At 50.8% G+C, this 21,456-nt stretch overlaps 1 protein-coding gene across 1 annotated transcript in view; it reads right to left on the bottom strand.

The window, feature by feature from the left end:
• Window positions 1–21,456, bottom strand: part of DNAH9 (dynein axonemal heavy chain 9) — a 185,833-nt gene that overhangs the window by 124,386 nt on the left and 39,991 nt on the right. The window contains 16 exon segments of the mRNA XM_032706809.1: window positions 877–1,042; window positions 5,618–5,651; window positions 5,653–5,826; window positions 7,213–7,386; window positions 11,792–11,994; window positions 13,940–14,032; window positions 14,035–14,058; window positions 14,707–14,815; window positions 15,877–16,004; window positions 18,218–18,428; window positions 19,160–19,447; window positions 20,809–20,947; window positions 21,254–21,267; window positions 21,269–21,292; window positions 21,294–21,376; window positions 21,379–21,412. Of these exon segments, the coding sequence (XP_032562700.1) occupies window positions 877–1,042; window positions 5,618–5,651; window positions 5,653–5,826; window positions 7,213–7,386; window positions 11,792–11,994; window positions 13,940–14,032; window positions 14,035–14,058; window positions 14,707–14,815; window positions 15,877–16,004; window positions 18,218–18,428; window positions 19,160–19,447; window positions 20,809–20,947; window positions 21,254–21,267; window positions 21,269–21,292; window positions 21,294–21,376; window positions 21,379–21,412 (1,898 nt within the window).

Genomic DNA, 21,456 nt, shown 5'->3' with positions numbered 1-21,456 from the left:
GGTCAGCCCAAGAGCACAGGGAGCTGTGCCCCTCTCCTTGCTCACCACCCTGGGTGAGCTGCACCCTGATGGGCTGTGAGTGGGACCAGCGAGGGGGCAACACCTGAGGGGCACTGCCAAGAGGGGTTAGAGAGCTCGGGAGAGCCTGGGAGGGACAAGGGGGCACAGGGTGTCCCCCACATGTCAGTGCTCCCATACACCCCCTAAGCTCTCCTTCTGCCCAACCTTCCCAACACCCACAGCCCCAAATTTCTGCCTCCACCCCACTGTCCCTGTACTTGGGAAGCTTTTGGCCAAGGTCAGGCACACACACAGCTGAGGAGACTTGGAATTGCTCCAAGTCCCTGCCCTGTATTCTCTGTGGGAGAGCTAGGAGTATCCCTGTCCCACACAGCACTGCTGGCTGAGGTGTCAAACGCACCAATCTCCTTCCAAAACACTGTCAGTGGTTTTCCTTCAAATTACCTGTGCCTGGAAAATGCCTGTTTGCTGCTGCCTAACTGAAAACAGCCTCAGGTGCTCACAGCAGGGGTGGCTCATCCCAGCTGAAGCCAATCCATGTCCTTCCCCCACTCTTAGCACGGCAGGGCTCAGGCTGAGCCTTGCAGGCTTTGCACTGGATCAGTCACGAGACTGAGCAGGAGTGGAGTGAAGCTCCCTCAGCCAGGCAGGGAGTGTGTTTGCTGGGGACAGGGGACACCCTGAGGGTGCACAATGGCCTGTTCACCCAGAGCCTCCCAACAAGCTCCAGCCCATCCCAGCTGGATGCCGTGGCCAACATGGGATGGGAAGAGGGATCCACACTGTGACTTCCTCTCAAACTCCATCCCCAACAGCAGAACTGGATGAAAAGGTCTTGGTCCCCAAGCCTCCTACCAGTGTCCATAGTCCAGGTGCTGCCTGAGCAGGGTGTGGGGCTGCACTGTCCCATACGTGTCCACCTGGGGCATGTTGAGGTCGTCGACGAAGTACACGAGCCTCTTGGTGCCCGGGGGGCCGTAGGTCCTGCCAGCCTTCTTGTCCAGAGGCTTCTCCAGCACACCTGTTGGGCAGAGGGAAATAGAAATGATTCCTCAGCCCAGTGTGAGCAGCTCCAGCAGGAGCCCAGCTCTGTGAGGGCAGGCAGGGTCCGGGTGGGCAGAGGGGGAAGCCTGTGGCCCCCTCAGATCCATCTGGGCTGTTCGGTGCTCTCTGGGGAGGAAGAGCTGGTCTTGGCACAGGACAGTGGCTGTCCCCAGGCTGTGCTTATGGAGCACCTAGGAGCCCTTAAAGGGGCTGGCAGGATGGTGGCTGTCCCCAGGCTGTGGCTGGCAGGGACCCTCAGGCAGATTTTTGGTCTGACTCAACCCAAATCACAAAGTTTTCAGTTCCTCCTTGCAAACAAAACACAGCAAACGCTCTGCTACAAGCCTGGTTTACTTCAGAGCAAACGAAGCTTTTCATGCAAGATAAAGCCTTTTGAATCCCTTCTGCCTATTTTTTTAAACTCAGTCCTGCTTTGTGAGTTTATTCTGATCCACGACACGGAGGCAGTGTGTCCCCTCCACTGCCCTGCCCCAGATGTACCACAGACACCCCCCGAACCCAGGCAGAAGTGACTGGGCACTAGGATGGAACCAAGGAGGTGCTGGGGGACCAAGTCCAGGAGCAAAGCTGATTTTGTGAATGAAAATGCACTTCTTATGCTTGTTAGACAAAGGAAATGGGTGTTTTCAGGGATAAAATCCTGGACAACTTTAGAACAATCAAAATAATATTATTTATTTGAATGTACCAGATATAATCACAGAATCACAGGATGGTTTGGGTTGGAAAGGACCTGAAAGATCATCTAGTTCCAACCCCCTGCCAAGGGCAGGGACACATTGCATTATCCCAGGTTGCTCCAAGCCTCGTCCAACCTGGCCTGGGACACTTCCAGGGATGGGCCATTACATGCTCTTCTCCCAAGTCCCTCTTCAGCTCTCCTGGAGTCCCTTTAGGCACTGGAAGGTGCTAGAAGGTCTCCCTGGAGCCTTCTCTCCTCCAGACTGAACAACCCCAAATAACAACCAGTTCTCTGATCCCCTCCCCAGCGTTACCCAAACCTCCAGAAAATGCAACAAGACTCAATTGAAACACGAGCTGTCACATTCCCACCCAGTTTTCAGACAGGTCACCCATGAGCAAAGGACAGCACGGAGAGAAAACTTCTCATTTCGAAGCTCTGAAAGATTTTCCTTTGTTTAGCAGAAGGCTGAGGTTATATGTTGCTCTAGACTATAACATATGGGGAATATTTATGATGCTGGGTTGATATTTAATGCAAATCACCCTACACTGCTGCACATAATGTTTTACAGCTTATTGATTTCTTTCACTGCAGCCCAAACAACCTTTCCTGCCTCAGTAAGTGGCAAAGCACATAGCAGCAACTCTCCTCTGCCCAGATCCTGGGATGATTTTCCTGCCAAGGAGCTTTCTTGGACATCAGGGAGCTCTCAAAAAAATTATATTCTGTTTTTTTTGATGACAAATCTTTTAACCCCCCCACTTTTTCCCTGCAGACAGTCTGGCTTGCCCACTGCTCAGAATTCAGCTGTTTTCTTGCCATAGACACTTGCTACAAAAAGGCATGAATTGTGCTCAGAAAAATGATGGATTTTTCCTCAGCAGAGTCTCTCTCCCCCTTCGATAAAACCACAATATTTGAAATTTCTGGTAGCAAGTCAAATTAAGTGTTTCAAATAAGCATTTAATTTAAATTTAATTAAGCCTTAATTAACATATAAAATCAGCCCTTTTCGAGGTTAAACAAGGATGCAGGAGATTCATCATAGTGAAATGCAATTACTGGGGATGAAGTGACATGTTTGTGGAAGTTGCATTTTAATTCAGAGCCATATCCCACAATAATTCTGGAGGGTCCCTGTTGCTGCCTCTGAGCTCCTGACACACCCCCAGCAGCCCCTGAATGGAACACTCAGTGCACATCAGACTTGGCCAGTGTGGCTCCTCTTGCCTGCTGGCTGATGGTCAAGGGGATAAAAAATACTCATCCCCAAAAAAATAACATTTATTGTCATTTTCTTAAGGCAGATCTGGAGCGGGAAGGTGTGGAATGATATCAGGGTAGGGCTAATGGAACAGTGAGGAAGAGTAGAGGTCCAAAAGGGCACAAAGCAGCAGATCAGGGGCCACAGAACGTGGTATTTGGTCACAATACACCAAAGAAAATCCTTAAACTGGTCCCAGGTTTGGGCACAGAGAGATTCTGGTTCCTTTTAACCTCTATGCATGTGAAATTCTGTAAGCCATAGGCCTGCAGTTATGGTTTGAATGACAACTCTGTGCTCCCCCTGAAGGATGCGGCTCTGTACCTTAAAAATCTCTGTCCCAGCAGGCACTTTGTCTAAGAATTCCTGACTTTCAAGCTCTTTTTAAAGTAAATAAAATAAAAAATCCCAAACTGCTTTGTATGCACATTTTACAAATCTAAAGAGGCACCTGCTCAAGCGACAAAAAAGCAGCCAACTGACAAACTCCAACAAAAGGGAAAATTAACTTTAAAAAATGAGCAGTAGGGAAGGAGGCCAAGCTGTGTAAATCACACTTCCCAGAGCAGATCTCCCAGCCACATCTTCATCCCTGTGATGAAGATGTGCTGTGCTCTGCAGAGGAAGGAAGTCATGGGCTCAGCCTAGAGCTCAGAGCAAACAGGGACACCCAGCCAGCTCTGCCCCTGTCAGCCCCCTCCCCTGCACACACCCACCTGGCCAGAGGGGCACCCACAGCACAGGTGCCCCCCAGGCAGCTCAGCCCACCCACCGACCCAAGGGCGTTTCCCAGAGACCCCACGCTGGGAGGAAAGGACAGGCTGGAATCCAGAGGCTGGTCGGGCACTGCCCAGGCTCCCCAGGGCAGTGGGCACAGCACCAAGGCTGCCAGAGCTCCAGGAGAGTTTGGATGATCCTCTCAGGCAGGGCCAGGAGCTGGACTGGATGATTCTTGTAGGTCCCTTCCAACTCAGCATATTCTGGGATTCTGTGATAACCATCACACCCTCAGGGCTGCAAGACTGGCCAAAAGGGGAGGCTTTACAGAGTTTTTGTCTTGAGGGACAGTAAGACAAATAATTTGCCTTCTCACTGTGTGCAGAGGCACAGACACTGCCCTGTGGGGTGATGAGCTCAGGCAGGAGGCTCCAGCAAGCCCAGAAATCCTCCCAACCTGCCCCAGGAAGCAGCTGTGGCCCCACAACACTCAGCTGGTCAGAGCATGGTGCCAATAACACCAAGGTCATGTTTGATCCACGTATGGGCCATTCACTTATGAGTTGGACTTGATCCTTGTGGGTCCCTTCCAACTCAGAATGTTCTGTGATTCTGTCACATGGTCCCAGCCCACAGAGCATGGGCTGGGCCTGTGCTGTCACCTCTCTATAAACCTTTCCTAGGATGTTTGCAGTGTTGGGAGCCTGGCAGAGCAGGGACGAAGCCCAGGACACTCCCTGCCTTCAGCTCTGACCCTGGCTGGGAGGTGTCCCCACCTGGCACCCTCAGCTGGGAACAACCAAACAGGGAAGATTAATCCTTGGTCTGCCTGGTGCTTCACAGATCATCAGAGAATTACAGAATGGTTTGGATTGGAAGGGACTCTAAAGCTCATCTCACTCCACCCCCCTGCCATGAGCAGGGACTCCTTCCACTATCCCAGGTTGTTCCAAGCCCTGCCCAACCTGGCTTTGGACACTTCCAGGAATGGGGCAGCCACAGCTTCTCTGAGGAAGTAGAAGGATTTCAGGACTTTTGAGTCAAACCAAGCTGAATAGAGGAAGCAGTGTGGTATACAGTGACTCACAGCTGGTTTTCAACTCAAAATAAACCAGGTTGCTTCATTACTGGTTAATAAATACATGTAAATACATGTATTTATAAATACATCCTTTCTCTTCATCTCTGAAGAGACTGCACAGCAAAACTGACCTTATCTTGGGATCAACTTAATATTTCACTGATTTGCCAAAATCCCCATCAGAGATATCCTTATGGACATTCTCTGGGGCTCTGGATCCCCCCAGTCAGTAAGCCCCCGTGCCCCTGGGAGGGGGTGATGTGAGACCTGCTCTGTTAGGCTGCAGCAGGATGGGAAGACAGCCCCAGGATCCAGCCGTGGCTTACAGCCTGCACTTATCCATTAGCACCATCCTCTGCTTAATTGAGATGCTATTCCCATCATTGCATCCTGAGGACAGTTTGGATCCTTGCCAAGAAACTCATCCTATTCAGCACAGGCTTAAATTCCAGGACATTCAAGACACACTTCAAGTCAAGTACAAGCCATAAAAACTGTAGCAGATTGAAGCCTGTGTTTGGCACAGCCCTCAGGGTGAGGGGTTCAGGATTCAAATCCTCATGTTGGAAAACATCTTCCACAAAACCAGGGCTCTGCTGACCAGAGAGTTTCACTGTGGGATTTAAGGGTCTGCAGGTGCCAGTGCAGTGCCCACAAACCACACGGGCAGCCCACCTACAGGTCGACCCCTGAACTCTCCAGTGATCACATGCTCAAAACCCCAGTGGTTGCCCCGGGAATTCGGGAAGGTACCAGGAGAGCTGTGACTCAGTCAGAGCCTTACCCTGCAGCATGGCAGAGGTGGTGTAGTAGTTAAAACGGGACCTTCTTCACCACATATGTGTCTGTGTCCAGAGAGGAGAGTTTGTCCCCCACCAGCACAGACTTCCCTGTGCCCGCACTGCCCACCAGCATCACGGGGCGCCGGCGCTCCAGGAGCCTGTCCAGGAGGTACCGCACACGCACCGTCTCAGGGGTGGGCACCAGGCAAGCCTGAGGGGCAGAAAGAGCAGGTGATTGTCCCCATCCCTGCCACCACCCCACAGCCATGTCACAGACTCACAGAGTCTCAGAATGTGCTGAGCTGGAAGGGACACACAAGGATCATCCAGTCCAACTCCTGGCCCTGCACAGGCCCACCCCCAAGAGTCACCCCCTGTGCCCAGAGGATCAGCCAAACCCTCCTGCAGCTCTGGTAGCCTTGGGGCTGTGCCCACTGCCCTGGGGAGCCTGGGCAGTGCCCAACCAGCCTCTGGGGGAAGAACCTTTGGCTGAGATCCAACCTGAGCCTGCCCTGACACAGCTCCAGCCATTCCCTGGCTGCTGTCCCTGGTCCCCCTAGAGCAGAGCTCAGTCCCTGCCCCTCCTCTGCCCCCGCCCAGGAAGGTGGAACTGCAACGAGGTCTGACCTCAGTCTCTCCTCTTCTCCAGCTGAACACACCAAGTGCCCTCAGTGTCCTCACAGGGCTTCAAATCAAGGCCCTTTCCCATCCTCCTTCCCTCCTTTGGACACTCGCTAATGGCTCAATCCCTTCCTTCCATTTTGTCCCCCCAAACTGCCCCAATGTTGAGGTGAGGCCGCCCCAGGGCAGAGTAGAGCAGGACAATCCCCTCCCTGATGCCCCCAGGACAGGGTTGGCCCTCCTGGCTGCCAGGGCACTGCTAACTCAGGGACAACTGGCACCACCAGGACCCCCAGAGCCCTTTCCCGGCACTGCTTTCCAGCATCTCATTCCCAGTCTGTACAAACATGACCTGGGGAAAAGTAAAACTGGGAGAGCCAGGAATGAGTGTAGTACTCCGAGTTTCCAGGCTGCACTAGGAAGGGAAGGACACGCTGCTGCCAGCCATTAAAATCAATCTTTGCAGGTGGAACCCTGATGGCTGGTGCTGATCCAGCAGCAGCTGGATCTGTCCATGAACACACACTTTGCTAAAGCAGTGACAGTTTTTATAAGTCATCTGCTCACTGTGGCACTTCTGGAAGGACAAGGAAGCACAGCTGGCAACCACAGTTCATCACCTGAGGAACCCTTTTTTTGGCCAAAATATAAACTCATCTCTATTTCCAGCCAGGCAGAATGATGAGATGTTGTCCCAGGGTCTTTGTCCCTACTCTGTCTCACATCCCTTCTCTCTGCAGGCCAGTTTCCCCCATTCTGCACCCAGGGCACACCAGTTTCTGGGTCCTTGGGGTGGCCTGTCCCTGCCCTTCCTGTACATAACTCAGATTTGGGAGACAGTCAAAGCACAGTACAGAGGATGGGTAATTTAGCTGTTCCCATCCTTAGTGCGCAGTGCCTGACTTTTCACCAGACTTCATTGAAACACCCCCCACAACACATTCTCCCAGCCAAGCAACCACCTGGGGTCACCTACCTGTAATGGCACCTCTGGATCAAATTCAAACTGGGGAATACGTTTAGACCAAGGCTCAAACTTCTTTGTTTCTGGATCAATGTAAAAGTCAAAGACTGTGCCCTGAGAGGGAAACTTGATTGTCTTGAATTCTGCCACCCACCACTTGCTGAACTCCACTCTGTAGTCCACAAGCTGCAAGACAAAGAGAGGAGAAAATATGCTAATCTGGAGAAATTCATTAGTGATGGAGAATGTTATCTATCCCTGTCCAACAGAGTGGGATTAGTTCCTAAAATATATTCCACAAGATAACGATCTTATCCTTTTTCCTATTATTAAGCCTAATTTTTCAATTTCTTCATTTCTTCTCATCACTCCTATTTATTCCCCTAAATAATTCATCCTCTGTGTTGATCACTCCTAGTCTGTCTGAGATGAAATAGATGGATCAATTTGAAAGAGAGAAATACGTGCCTATGCCTAAACAGACACTTGATTGATTCTTGGTGCCTACTTCTTCCAACAGACAAGGACACCACATCCATCTCCATCCATGGCCATGGCCAGTCAGAGCATGCATATCAAAGCCCTTCCTCATAAATCACACCACTCTGTAAACACTTGGTTGTTGTTTTCTGGCCTCTTTTCAAACAGGAGCAGCAGCACTGCAGACACCAGTGTAACAAAGCCCTGGAGAGGGACCGTGCTCCTGTGGCTGTTTCTGTGCCTGAGAAGCACCTGCTTTTCTGCTTTTTGCCATCCTATCTTCTGCACAGAGATTTTGGAGCATCTGAATTCTTGTCAAGAGCTAGGGTGACAGTTTTGGCTTTAGATGTTGAGTCAGGACTGGCAAATTATGCTTAGTCCCCTCTCCTGCCCCAAGTTTCCTCTGTGACACTGGGCCAGTCACTCCACCTTCCCACACAGACCATAGGGACTGCAACCTTCAGCCCTGGGGAGAAGTGGAGGAGGGAGGGAAAAAGTGCTGCTAAAAAAATGTCTGTGAATGACCAGATGCATAACTGAGCCAGTTTTAGCAGCACAGGTTGCTCCTGGGGCATCTGTGGGTCTCTCCTCCCCACAGCCACCCCATGGGCCAGCACACACGGATTGCTCAGCCGCTATCAGCAATCCTGGGTTTGAACTGAGTACCCTCTGCAAAGTCCCCCGAGCCACCATCCCTCAAAAGACTAGAGGATTTGCAAAACACATTATTAGTATCCAGGATTTTGCAGTCTTATGCTACCCAGAGGGACAATATGACTGTAATCTCCATTCTCCCGTTGTCACAACCCCCTGGCCTGGCAGTGGAGCAGCAGAGAGGGATGGGCAGCACTGCTAAAAGCTTTCTCTCAGCGCTGCCCTTACCCTGCCTGCAGAGCAGTGGGATGGGCTGCCTGCCTCTCTGAGCCCTTAAGTGGAGCAGTTCCAGCCCCAGCTCCACTGCCAGAACAGTGTCAAGCTCAAACTGCTTTCTCAACAAAAACCCCATATGGATTTCTGTTAATTTCAGAGCCTGGAAATGGCAAATCTATCATCTGTTTTTATCCAGGCCCCACTCCCCACCTCCAAACAGAGCAACAGGAAGCCTTCCAGCCTGTTTGTCCTGACATTTCAGCAGCAAAAGGTCAGCACGAAGGGCCCCCTCAGTGGGGAGCAATAAACAGCTTTTATATTGGCTCATTTTTCAGGAGGCTGCCCCTCTCTGGGCCGTGGTGCTGTGCTCTCCTTGCTGACATTTACAGAGCGGCACAGCAGCAGCGCCCGGCCCAGCCTCCCAGCCCAGCACCCTCCTGAGGGATGCTGTGCCTGCACACTGTGCCACCCACCCAGCTGTGCCATGGCCTTGCTCCTGGGGAGCCAGCACAGCCAGGGACTGACTGCCACGGCGTGGGAATGCTGTGTCCATGTGCCACCCGCCCCCACTCCAGGGAACCCACCCCAGGAGCTGGAAGCCCCTCTGAGGAGACAGCAGCTTGTACTGCTGGTCAGGGACCAGGCGTGCTCTCCAGGTTTGGTTTGTTGGCTTTTTAACTCACCCTGCAATGACAACACTAAGGCTGAGTTTTTCCCAGCCGGCACACAGGGAACGGAGGGTTAAATCCTCCACAAGACCCAAGAAAGCTGGACTCATACAGGTCATTCCATGGCCACGAAGTATGATGGCACCAAGGGAGCACCATGCTGAGCTTGACCAATGTTTATCCCTCCCTGAAATATCTGCTCCTTGGCTGGAAGCAAACACAAGGAGTCCAGCAGGATGTTGTTGGTTTTAGCACTGAGGAACATGGACAAAACACACTGGGACCCCAGTGAGTACCTGAGCATCCCCTGAGAACAGCAGGCGGAACATCTCTGGTGTCAGGTTCATGGAGAGACCTCCACATAATCCAGACAACATGCAGCCTACCAGACACCAGGTTTGGCTCTCTGAGCCCTTGACAGCAGTGTCCTGCCCACTGGGTAGACCCATAGGTGGGACAACAGGCTTTATCCTCTGACAGGAGATGTGACCACACAGCAGGCCCCAGCAGGGACCAGGCAGGACCAGAGTGAGCAGCTCCAGCCGATGTCAAATGTGCCTCCAGCAGCAGTTTTGCAGACACTGCCACTGAACCCTGTGCCACCTGCTGAAAGCCTGGGACTCCAAATCTAGGTCTTCACATACCACACGTGCTCTTAGATTCCTGTACAAGCGCTTCAGGTTTCCCCTGCCTGCCCTGAACCAATCACGTGAAAAATCTCCAGGTTTCCCAGCCATCAGTGTGGAAACAGCAATGCCAAGGGAGGTTGGGAAGGCATCCTGCAAGCACAGGCAAGTACACAGCCCACTGCCCTCTTGTCTGTTATCACTGCTAACAGCTGGGAGCTATAAAACATCAGCAGCTTTTCCAGTTGCTTGGAAATCAAGAGACAGCCCTGCTGTGTCGAGGCCACATGGCCAGAAAACAGGGCAGAATGGGACACGGGCGAAAGGAGATGCCCACTTCCCTCCTGCTTACAAGGCATCAGGGCAGAGACAGAGGCAGCAAAACACCCTGCCTCCCCCAGGCAAGCCTAAATCGTTCCCAAGATCCCTGTTCACGTGCTCCAGCTCCCACAAGTCAGCTGTGTTTCAGCCCAGTTGGGATTGCTTGTGCTTCTCCCACATTTGAAGGACCAGGAGCTGGGAGGAGGCTGGAAATGTGCAGTATCCAGTGCCTGCCTCCCAGGGATACCTCCCTGGCAGAGATCATGCCCACCTCCTCTAATGAGGACAGATGGATTCTGGGCTGACAGCTGCAATCAATCCATGGGATGGATGTGCAATGGGAAGCAGAAAGGACAGGAGGGCTCTGTCTCCCTCTGCCCCATGGCCAAGAGAGTGCTTTGAACGTCAGAGGTTCCACTAATGAACCACGGGCTGATTAATCCTCACAGCCCAAGAGGAGCTTGATCTCTGGATTGTGCCCTCCAGAATTCCTTTGTATCTGGATTGTGCCCTCCTGGGCTATGGGCATCCATCCACTGTTGCAGCTCAAAATTCAGATACCCACAGAAAAAGAACTGTTAGGGTCTGTGCAGTAAACCTGGGGCAACAGAGGCTGAGAGAAATCACTTAATCTGAAGGACTTGACCTTCCTCACAAGACCTGTTGATGTACAACCATGTGGATTAACCTGGCTTCTGCAGCAGGATAAGGAAGGACTTTGAGATGAAGTTATCAAACCGTGTTGAAACCCCTTTGTTTTCTTCCCCCTCATGTAATCCTGGTTAAGGGAAATATTAAGCAATTGTGTAACTGTAGCAGAAACCTGTGTAATCCTCTAGTTAACGTAAAGTCATCCCCTAATTAACACAACTCGTCCTCCTCATTAACATGTCCAGCCCCCAAGACCTTAAATTGCACTCGCTTGTTCAATAAAGTATTCTAGTTTTTGCCCCCATATCGGGGAATCATCTTAGCTTCTGGACCCTTATAATCCACCAACACCCCAACCAAGCCCAGCTCCTCACTGCAGAGACCCCAATAGCTGCTCACCCAGACGAGAGGTCAATCTGAGAGCTCCAACCACCCACCTCAGCCTCACCAGCACATTCAGCCAAGGATGTTCCACTTCAGGGGCAGCACAAAGCCCATTCTGCCCTGCCCCACTGACCACCCCTTTCTTGTGTAATTCTACCAGAAACTGAGGGCAGCCAACTCTCAATATCCACCTAATAACAGTCAGAAACAGGTTTGTGCTATACCTGCACATTTCCCTGCACAGTCAGGTGGGTGGATAAGGCTCCACTGATGGATTCATCTGATCAGTCCATCTTAATTTGATCACATCATGCACATCCACACACCGCTATAAATTAACCGGATGTTTCTCCCCAGTGAAATGCTTCTTCATAAGCAAACATCCCCCCACCTCCATCCCATTGACCCCCTAGACATTCTTTGGTGTTATCCCCTGGATAACAAGGTCTTTAGTAAAAGGGATTGTTCAGCTGAGGTTTCTGGGTCAAACACCATCACTGACACAGCACTGGGTCTGAGAAAGTAGGAAAAAAAAAAAAAAGAAAAAAAAGATCTGTATGAAAGATGCTGATGTGGCACCTCCCTTCTTACCTGGTCCTGAAACATGGATCCACCAAAGGCCCAGACAGCAGCAAAGACAAAGTAAAGCTCATAGAGCTCCTTGGGACAGTCAGAAGGTGTGTTCTCCTCAGTCAGGAGGCATTCCAGGAGGTAACACAGCATCTGAACCATGCTCTGCTCAGGAATGGGAATAATCTTCTTAAATCTAAGAGATGAAAATTGAGAGCATGGGGAATACAACTGGGTGAAACACCAGGGTTGCTCCAGCCCAGGAAGGCAAGGCAGGAATGCTTTGTCAGAACATCCGCATTTTCCTTGTCAGCAGTGTGGGTCTCATTCCCTTTTCCTTGTCTCATTCCCCGGAACAGCACTAAGGAGAACATCCATCCCTTCCCTGGGCCCTCTGGCACTGGCACACACACACACATAATAACAGTAATCAGAAGTTTCAAGCATTTTAAAACTTTGATCCTCTTGAAAGAAGTAAAATGGAAGAGTTGCTGAAGGCAATCATTTCCTGGGAACACGAGGAGTTGAAAAGCGGTCAAATAGAGGAGTAATAAAATCAAACCTTTCATCTTGCCATTTTACATTCGTTTAAGCTACACTTACAGAATTCCAAACTAATACTGTAGCAGCACTGAAGTCCTCCATAAAGTAATTACAGCTATTTGAAAGGTTGGTTCTACAATTTCTGAATTAAGTAAGCTACCAAAATGCTCTGCTCAGGACTGCTGCAGCTAATCCTGGGATTTCATGGGCTGACACAATGATCAGCAAAGAGGGTGAGAGGTGTCAGATGGACTTTGCTGCCAACAGCTACAGCAGCTTGGGCACCCAGAGAGCAGCTCCCTAGCAAGATTCCTGGCTCCCACTCCCAAGGAGCGCTGCCTGCACTAAAGCAGCTCCTCCTGACCCCTCCCCGTTGGGGTTGACAACTGAGTTGTACATTGACTTTTCTTCTTTTTTTACATATACATATTTTTAATGCAAATGCAGCTATGGGGAACAAGCAGAAGATGGGAGAATCATACAATCATAGACTGGATTGGGTTGGAAAGGACCTTTTAAAGGTCATCTAGTCCACCCCTCTGCTATGGGCAGGGACACCTTCCACTAGCCCAGGTTGCTCCAAACCCCATCCGCCCTGGCCTTGAACACTTCCAGGGATGAGCCACAGCTTCTCTGGACCAGCTGTGCCAGGGCCTCACTACCCTCACAGCCAAGAATTTCTTCCTAATACCTAATCTAAATAATCCTTTCTTTCAGTTTAAAACCATCACTCCTTGTCCTATTGCAACAGGCCCCTGTCAAAAGGTTTGTTCCCTTCTCTCTCACAGGCCCCCTCCAAGTACCAGCTCCCTCCCTCAAGGTTTTTGGATCTCTCCTTTGGCCAGTCCTCACCACTGTGTGGGTCAGAGAGCTGTGTCCCATCATGACAAGCAAGAACTGTGGTCTCGCCCAACTTCTCTGTGGGCACTACTTTGAGGGTAACTCAAGCCAAGGAGCACCAGGACCCCTTCAAATATCCAAGATCTTCATGTTCACGAGTCTGGTGCCCAGCCAGGAAACATGCCCAGCTGGATGCTCACACAGACTGCTTGATTGTATTCAAATGCATCAGAAAGAATTCAAAAGAGGACTGCCTGGAGAGCAATCCACCCTCTTATACAAACACCAGCTTCTTCTCATCCTCAAGGGGCAGGAAAAGACATGTGGCAAGAAAAGAAGTGGGGAGAGGATAAAGAGGATCTGCTCTCTCCATCTCCCACACTGCACATGGAAAACTTCCCTTCAGCAGTGGTCTAAATCTGCTCTGCTGAAAAATAACTTGTGGAGTTAACTCAGGTCTGGGCTGACACATCAGGAGACTGGAAAGACTTCCTCTTTAGGATCTCCTGGATTAACTTTCCAAGAGACACAGAACCGATACAAGCACAGAATCAGTCACTATCCAGTGAGGAACAGATGTGTCCAGACAAGGATGGGCAGGAGTGTCAGCTGCCCCCCCACCCTGATGTTCCTCTGAGCTGAAGTCAATGACACTCAGGGCTCTGGGGACAAGGAGAACATTGGGCACACGTTACACAGAGCACAGCCCCAGCACAGCTGGTCTGGAAAGTGGTGAGTGAGCCCCTGCCTCCAGGTGGTACTGTCCTGAGGGTGTCCAGGCAGACTGCAGGTACTTGTCAAACAGGATGGTCAGGTTGGCTCTCTCAGACTCGATCTCTCGCCGGTCAATCCAGCTGCTCACCGGGGGATTCCAGCCAGGTCCGATGGGTTGATGTACAGGATCCCTTCAGGTCCAGCGGGAAGAGAGAACATTCAGTGAGGACACAGCAGAGACCACAATTTCCCAGCAGAATTTCTCAGCTACTTTCACACAACCTAAAACCCTGCCAGACACACCTGGTGCCCCATTACCTGCTCCCTCCTCTTGTCCCACTGTAGAGTAGAACATTAAGAGTGAAGAGATGGAACCCAGAAACCAGGACACTTTTCATGACTCTGCCCCAAATTTTGAGCATGATCTTGTCTGAGGCTGGTTATTGCTCGAGGCCCCAGACATGAGGAGACACCTTCATTCCCTTCTCCATGACCTCTCCAACGATCAGGAGCATTTTGGGATAGAGACTGGCCCTCTCCTCATCATCATCCATCAGAGCTGTGCAGGAGCACTGTCTCAGCAGTGCTGGAGCCATGGTCACACATCAGCACTCTGGGTACATTCCCAGCATGGTGACAGGTCCCCACATAGATCCAGGGTCAGGATCCTCAGTTTGTCCATGTGCTTCAGGAAGCGAACCCTGCACACCAAGGCAGCTGTGCTCCCAGGCTGGGAGCTTTCAGGAGGGACCAAGTTGGCCAACAAAAGGCTGACTAACAGCACTAGATTCTGCTTGCTCCGTGCACAATCCCAGGGTGGGACTCACGCCGGGACTCACCCGCCCTGGACACGGTGGCCGGGGTGGCCGAGCGCAGGTGGCTGATCTCAAAGAGCAACCTCATCGTCGGGTTCAGAGGGATCCTCTCATTGCTGGCCAGGGTCAGCACCTGCATGTGGCACCAGACAGACAGACAGACAGACAGACAGACAGATAGACAGACTGAAGCTCACCCAGGAACAGCCATGAAGAGCATTCAGCCCTTGGCTGCTCAGCCCAGCTTCCCGAGGAGCTCTTTGGCAAAGGGCTGCAATCCCAACACTGTGACCAGCACTTCAGGGAGGGGGATTCTGCCCTCTGCTCTGCTCTGATGACACCCCACCTGCAGAGCTGCCTCCAGCCCTGGGGGCCCAGCACAGAAAGGACATGGAGCTGTTTGAGTCCAGAGCAGGCACCAAGATGTTCCAAGGGCTGAAGCACCTCTGCTATGGGGAAAGGCTGAGAGAACTGGGGTTGTTCAGCCTGGAGAAGTCTCTGGGGTAACATAATTGTGGCCTTTCGTAACCTGAAGGGGCTCTAGAGAGCTGGAGAGGGATTTCAGACAAGGATCTGGAGTGACAGAACGAGAGGGAACAGCTTCAAACTCAAAGAGCAGGTTTGCATTAGATATTAAGAAGAAACTCTTCCCTGTGAGGGTGGGGAGGCCCTGGCACAGGTTGCCCAGAGAAGCTGTGGCTGCCCCATCCCTGGAAGTGTCCAAGGCCAGGCTGGATGGGGCTTGGAGCAACCTGGGCTGGTGGAAGGTGTCCCTGCCCATGGCAGGGGGATGGAGCAAGATGAGCTTTAAGATTTCTTCCAACTCAAACCATTCAGTGAGTCTATGATATGACTTCTAACAGGCAGTAGAATGACCCTTCTCCCTCAACCCAGAATCCACAGCACTCCCTCGGGGTCTAGAATTATGCCCCTAGTCTATTTTTAAAGGGCCTGAAGTCATGATCAGGACATTCGTTATTACTCACAAGCAACTCTCCAGAAAAGTGAAATTCCAATGAAAACAAACTCTGAGCTATTTCCCTCATGCACCATTTCCTTTATGCAATATTGTTTGGTCTACCTGAAGGAACACAATTGCATTATTCCAGGAGGTGTTATTTCAGCACCTGCATTTCTCCTGGGCTGAATCACACCCGACAAGGAACACCTGCTGCTTTACCTTGTATCCATTACCTTATTGTCATCCATCACAGTATTAAGAGATTCAATCCACATTGGATCAATATCTCCATCCAGTACCATCCACTTGGGACCATCATGTGTGAGGTTGGCCAGCTCTCGCATGATTGATGAAAACAGTCCTGGGAAGGTGACAGAATATGTTGATGAACACTGAAGTTGCCACCTCCTTTAAAGTTTTTCTAACAAGTTACTAAAATTATGCCTTCCTCTTAAGCTTTCATAACTCTTACATCTGTACATACATAATACTATATCAAGATATCTTCTTTGAAGAAAAAAAGCCATTATCAGTTATTATCACCTGAAATGACTACAGACCTACACAGGCTTCATTCCCACTGCAAATCATAAGGGGATAAGAAAATGAAGAGCAGATATTCAGAGACAAAAGAAGGCATGAATTACACAATGCAGAGAAAACCATCTGAATATGCCTTGGAAATTCTTATAATTTATTTCTTTTTTGTGATTTGAAGTGTATCAGGGAAATCAAGATGCATTAAACGCTGGGTCATGGCTTTAGTGAGATTGAGGGAGAACAAGCACAGACTGACACTGAGTGACAGAACAAATGTCAGTGAAATCAAGGAGACAGAGAGGATACAGTGTCTCAAGGGGAGTAAATAATGAATGTTAAGAAGAGCAAGAAGCTAGGAATAGAGCAGCAGCACTACAGGGCAAATGAGAGCTCCACAAAACCAGCCCTGTCCTCCACAGGAGGAAATACCTGGGGAAAGGCTGGGCTGCATGAAGGAACAGCAGGCAAACACTAAAACAGCCTCTCTGACGGTGAATTGTGACAAGTCCTCTCTTTTTTTCTCCAGGACAAGCTATTCCCTTGTGATCCAGGTCAGGAATGGCCGGTGGGTGATGTTACATGACTGAGACAAAGCTTGCGTATAACAAATGCAGAACAGCTCATCAGACACAGGTACCTGATTCTGAGAGCAGGTCAAAAAGTAACACTTCCCTGGCTCTGCCTTGACTCCATTCCTCACGTTGGACACGTCTTGGCAAACACTCCAACACCATTAGTGTCAGAACAGCTCCTGTCTCAGAGTATCAGTGCTTCCCTCATGGACAACCGATAGCAGTGGGGAGGAAGTGCCCCTCTCCAACCTTGTGCATCCACACCACAGAGCAGCCTCGGGATTTAAAAGGAAAGTTTGGTTCTACAAAAAACACTTTCAAGATTCCCTTGTGGGACCTTTTCCCACCTACAGACTCTCCAACTGCTGGCAATGAAACGAGTGACAGGATGAACTGGGGAAGAGGAAAATGAGGGGCTGATTCATAAGGGAACACATCCTCTTGTCAGGCTGTGGTGAAAATGGCCTGGCTGGTCTTTGACACCAAGAAACAACATTTTCAGGAATGGTTAATGCAGACAGTATGTGCCTTGACCCCTCAGGGAGGACTCCTATGAGTTCTCTTGAAACATTAGAGGCTTGAGACCACTGAGCACCCACCTGCCCATGTCCCTCCTGCTTTCCAGTGACACCCACAGTCCCTGACCCTCATTCCCCAATGCAGCCCTTCTGCAGGGCTCTGTATCCCACACTTCCCTCTGTCACTTTGATTTAGGGTCCCCAATAACAACTAAAAAGAAATTAACCCTGGCACTGGAGGAAAGCAGGGGGCAGGAGGGGCTGTGGCAGGGCCTGGGGAGGTGGTGGCAGCTCATCTCCTGGCACAGCTCTGGTCCAGAATGATTTACGGTGACATCCTCCCACCTCTCCCCCCACCACCTCCCAAACCAGCCACACATGGAATCAAAGCTGCCTTTCCAGATTAGTCACAACCCAACATTTTCACTCCAGAGCTCTGTAATCTTTCAGCAGGTTTTAAATGCTCCACTTGTCCTCCTCAGGAGCAATCAGGATCAACAGCCTGGCAAATGCCATGTGCTAGAGATCAGACAGTGATAGTGCAAAAACACCACTCAAAGGTCTGTGAGCGTGCTATCGGGTGTGGAAACGTGGGGATGGCACATTTTGGGGGGCCCCAGTGCACACCATAGGGTAGGAGGGAACTCTCTTCCATCACCAGCCCAGCCCTGAAAACCAACCTGCCCCAGTTAGGAACTGGGAAGTGCTGGTGTTAATGGACAGGATAATTATCCTTATGGCAAAAGGATAAATCCCCATTTGATAACCAAAAAGCTAAACCACCCTATATGTCCTTTCAACAGCAACCCCTCACATGGCTGGAGCAGCACACAGGCCTCTGGGCTGTCAGACCTGGGTACAGAGGACTGGCCATCCTGCTGGGCTCAGAAGGTCCATTAAAAACATCCTTTTTATCTCCAGATTCAGTATGAAAAGACATTTACCATCTTTCCACTCTCTTGTTGCTGGGTTAATGATGCCAAAAAGCTCATCGTTGGTGACTGCCTTGGGGTTGAGGTCTGTCCACACAGGACGTCTCTTCATTATCTGGTGGGTCCTGTGCAGGGATCTCATCACCTGGGACTTGCCCGTGCCCGCATTTCCCACCACGAACACGGAGTGTCGGACCGTCAGCAGCTCCTCCAGCTGCACCACCTGGGAAAACACACTCCCACAGCTTAGACAAAGATGCCAAACTGAAGTTCAGATCTACAAAACCTGGTCTAGTGGAAGGTGTCCCTGTCCATGGCAGGGGTTTGGAATGAGATATCCTTGAAGGTCCCTTCCAACCCAAACTATTTGGTCTTTCTGTGATTCTACGAAATGAGCTCTCATTGGGCCTCTCCTTCAGAAAGCTGTGACCCAGAGACATAAATGGACTTGATACTGAGTTTGTTTCACTCTGGGCACTCTAACTATGATGTGTAAAATCCTCAGTGGGCAGACAAACCTCTTGGAAATACCATCTGACAGCCATCAGCTGAGGAGCCTCTGCTCTCCAGGGTGCTCTCCACATGTGCATGAGCCTACAAGAGTCAGCTCCTTGGTCAACTCAGGGACGAGGCAGTGCTGGTTTTAGGGGCAGCTGCAACTGCATTAGACCCAGCATAGCTGACTCTGTCCTCCATCAGGGTCTATCTGCAAGGGGAATATTGCGGCTGCTCTAAACCTGGAAGTGTTCAAGGCCAGGTGGGACAGGGCCTGGAGCAACCTGTGTCCCTGCCCATGGCACGGGGGTGGGACTGGATGATCTTTAAGATCCCTTCCAACCCAAACCACTCTGGGATTCTGTGACTGTGCAGAGCCTTCTTTGTAGAAGCAAAGAGTGTTGAGAAAACCCAACTGATTTGATGCTGGTGTAGGCAGAGAACATCACTTGGTCTCACTTTGAGCACAAAGTTGTCCTCAGGCTGCAGCCGCAGCTCCAGCACAGCCTGTCTCACCAATGCCTCGAAATCCAAGTCACGCTTCCGAGGCACACCCAGGGCAGGGAACAGATCCCCAATGAGCCCCATGAACACGGGCACATCGTCTGTCACGATCTTGGGGATGTTGAAGTCACGCAGGGAGCGCATCAGAACCTGCTCCTCAGGGCGCTCGGGGTCGGCGCGTTTGAGGGACCCAGCGACCACCAGCACAGACTTGATGGCACGGAGACCCCAGTCATAGTGATCCTGCAGGGGGAAGGGAGAAATCAATTAAAAAGAGTTTATGAACACCATGCAAGTAAGGAACCAGCAGCTCCCAGCTGCCAGACCACTCAGCTACAGAAACACTGAAAGTCAAACACACGGTCACAGAATATTCTGAGCTGGAAGGGACTCACAAGGATCTTCAAGTCCAACTCTTCAGTGAGTGGCCCCTCCAGGGATTGAACCCACAACCTTGGCATTATCAGCACCAGGCTCTAACCAACTGAGCTCATCTCAGGGTTATCTGTGTTGTGGCCAGAGACCTCCACCAGCCTGAGTTACCTGATCTCCATTTAAGCAGGTGAGCTTCCCATCAGAGACAGTATTAAAGAGTCAAATAATTCAGTTGTTCATGCCATGCCATGGGCTCAGAGCTGGCACTAAGTCAGCAGTAGGATTTGCATTCCAGAGACCTAAGCAGTTTTTTCCCCCTAGATCACAAAGCAGTTTGCTTGGCCTTTATGCAGCTTAGGCAAGGCCAGCCAGAGCCCTGGATCTGCAGGAGCTACTGAGCTGAAAGGCTTGTTAGTCCATTCCGAGGCCCCAGACACCCAAGGTTCTCCATCCTCCCCATCACGAGGCTACGAGGTACATTTGGTCCTGGGGAAAGTCCACCAAGCAGACACTACTCAAAAGGAATCCCAAAGATGCCTGAGAGGAACTCAGGCCAACAAGCAACCCTTTTTATTTCTGCTCTGTTAAGACCTGCAGAGCCCAGCCTGACAGCTGAAAGCTTTGTGTAGGGGGCCATGGCTCCCATCAAGGCCTCCAGGGCACAGCACAAAGTTTCTGTGACAAGGCATCCCCCACCCAAGCTCGTGCTGCGACAGCCAAGATCAGGTTTTCCATCTGGAATCCTGATTCAACTCATTACTGGACCCAGATTTGATCTGTGCAAGGAAAAATCTGATTAATTAGAGTTTTGCACTACAAATGACCCTGTTACCAACACCTGCACTACAAATGGCCCTGTTATCAACACCTGACATGACAGGGAAGTGTTAGGTTGGACTCAGAGAGGGATAGTCACCATAACCCCTTGCGGCAGGAAAATCCGTAGGAGCCAAAAGCCTGGAAAGCACGGAATATCACCCCAACCGTGATGCCATTTGGGCCCTTGAGAAATCTCTCCCACTAAGGTAGTTGGTCAAGTGCTTTTGTCCCTGGCAGATCCTCCAGGAAAGCAGCTTGAAGATCTGATGACCACAACCTTCCCTTCTCCAGCAGCTGCCACAATGCAGTCAGTAAATCGAAGCTGCGAAGGCTTCAGTCATGGAGGTGTGTGGCAGAGTGTCACGTCCTGATTTGGGAATGCCTAGGCCCAGGCACAGCAGTGAGCTCACCTGCTTGGACAGGAGCTCTTTGCAGAGCTGGTAGAGAGTGATGAACTTCCTGGCCAACAGTCGGGCCTCGATGAACCCCTCGGCCACCAACATAATCTCACAGATCAGCTCAAAGTCTGGCACAACCATGGCACAGGGCCTGGGAAGACAGGCAACAAGAGACTGCAGAGCAAGTACTGACAACACATCTTAAGGGCAGTGGGTCTGGAGCTTTATCTTCCAGGTCTTCTCCAGGGAGGCAGGTCACACACTGCCTTTCCCAGGCACAGAGCTCCTTTGCCCTCCCTGTGTGTTCCCAGAGCCAGGCTTGTGCACAAGGCTGAAACTATCTGTAAATCCCCAATGCAAGTGAATGTCCCCAAGAAAACAAAGCCAAATCTGGATGTTCCAAAGGACAATTTCTGCCACTCTTATAACACAGGTAACAAACTTGACCTCGACTCACCTGAATAGAGCTTTCCAAATTCTCAGGTAGTTCAGTTCGGTCCTGCATAACCAGGGTTCATGGTGATGAAAATGCATACTGAGGGGACCAAGTTAATGTCTTCTCCAAGAAAATTGAAGGATTCTTCTTCTCCCGTATGGCATCCTGCACACTCTTCACCTGGGAACCAGGCAGTGCTTAGTGCTGCTGTTCAGTTTATGAAC

The sequence above is a fragment of the Chiroxiphia lanceolata genome, chromosome 19, assembly GCF_009829145.1.
Source record: "Chiroxiphia lanceolata isolate bChiLan1 chromosome 19, bChiLan1.pri, whole genome shotgun sequence".
In the NCBI taxonomy this organism is placed as follows: domain Eukaryota; kingdom Metazoa; phylum Chordata; class Aves; order Passeriformes; family Pipridae; genus Chiroxiphia; species Chiroxiphia lanceolata.
Note: the sequence above shows the minus strand (reverse complement) of the source record. Positions and strands in the feature narration are given on the sequence as shown.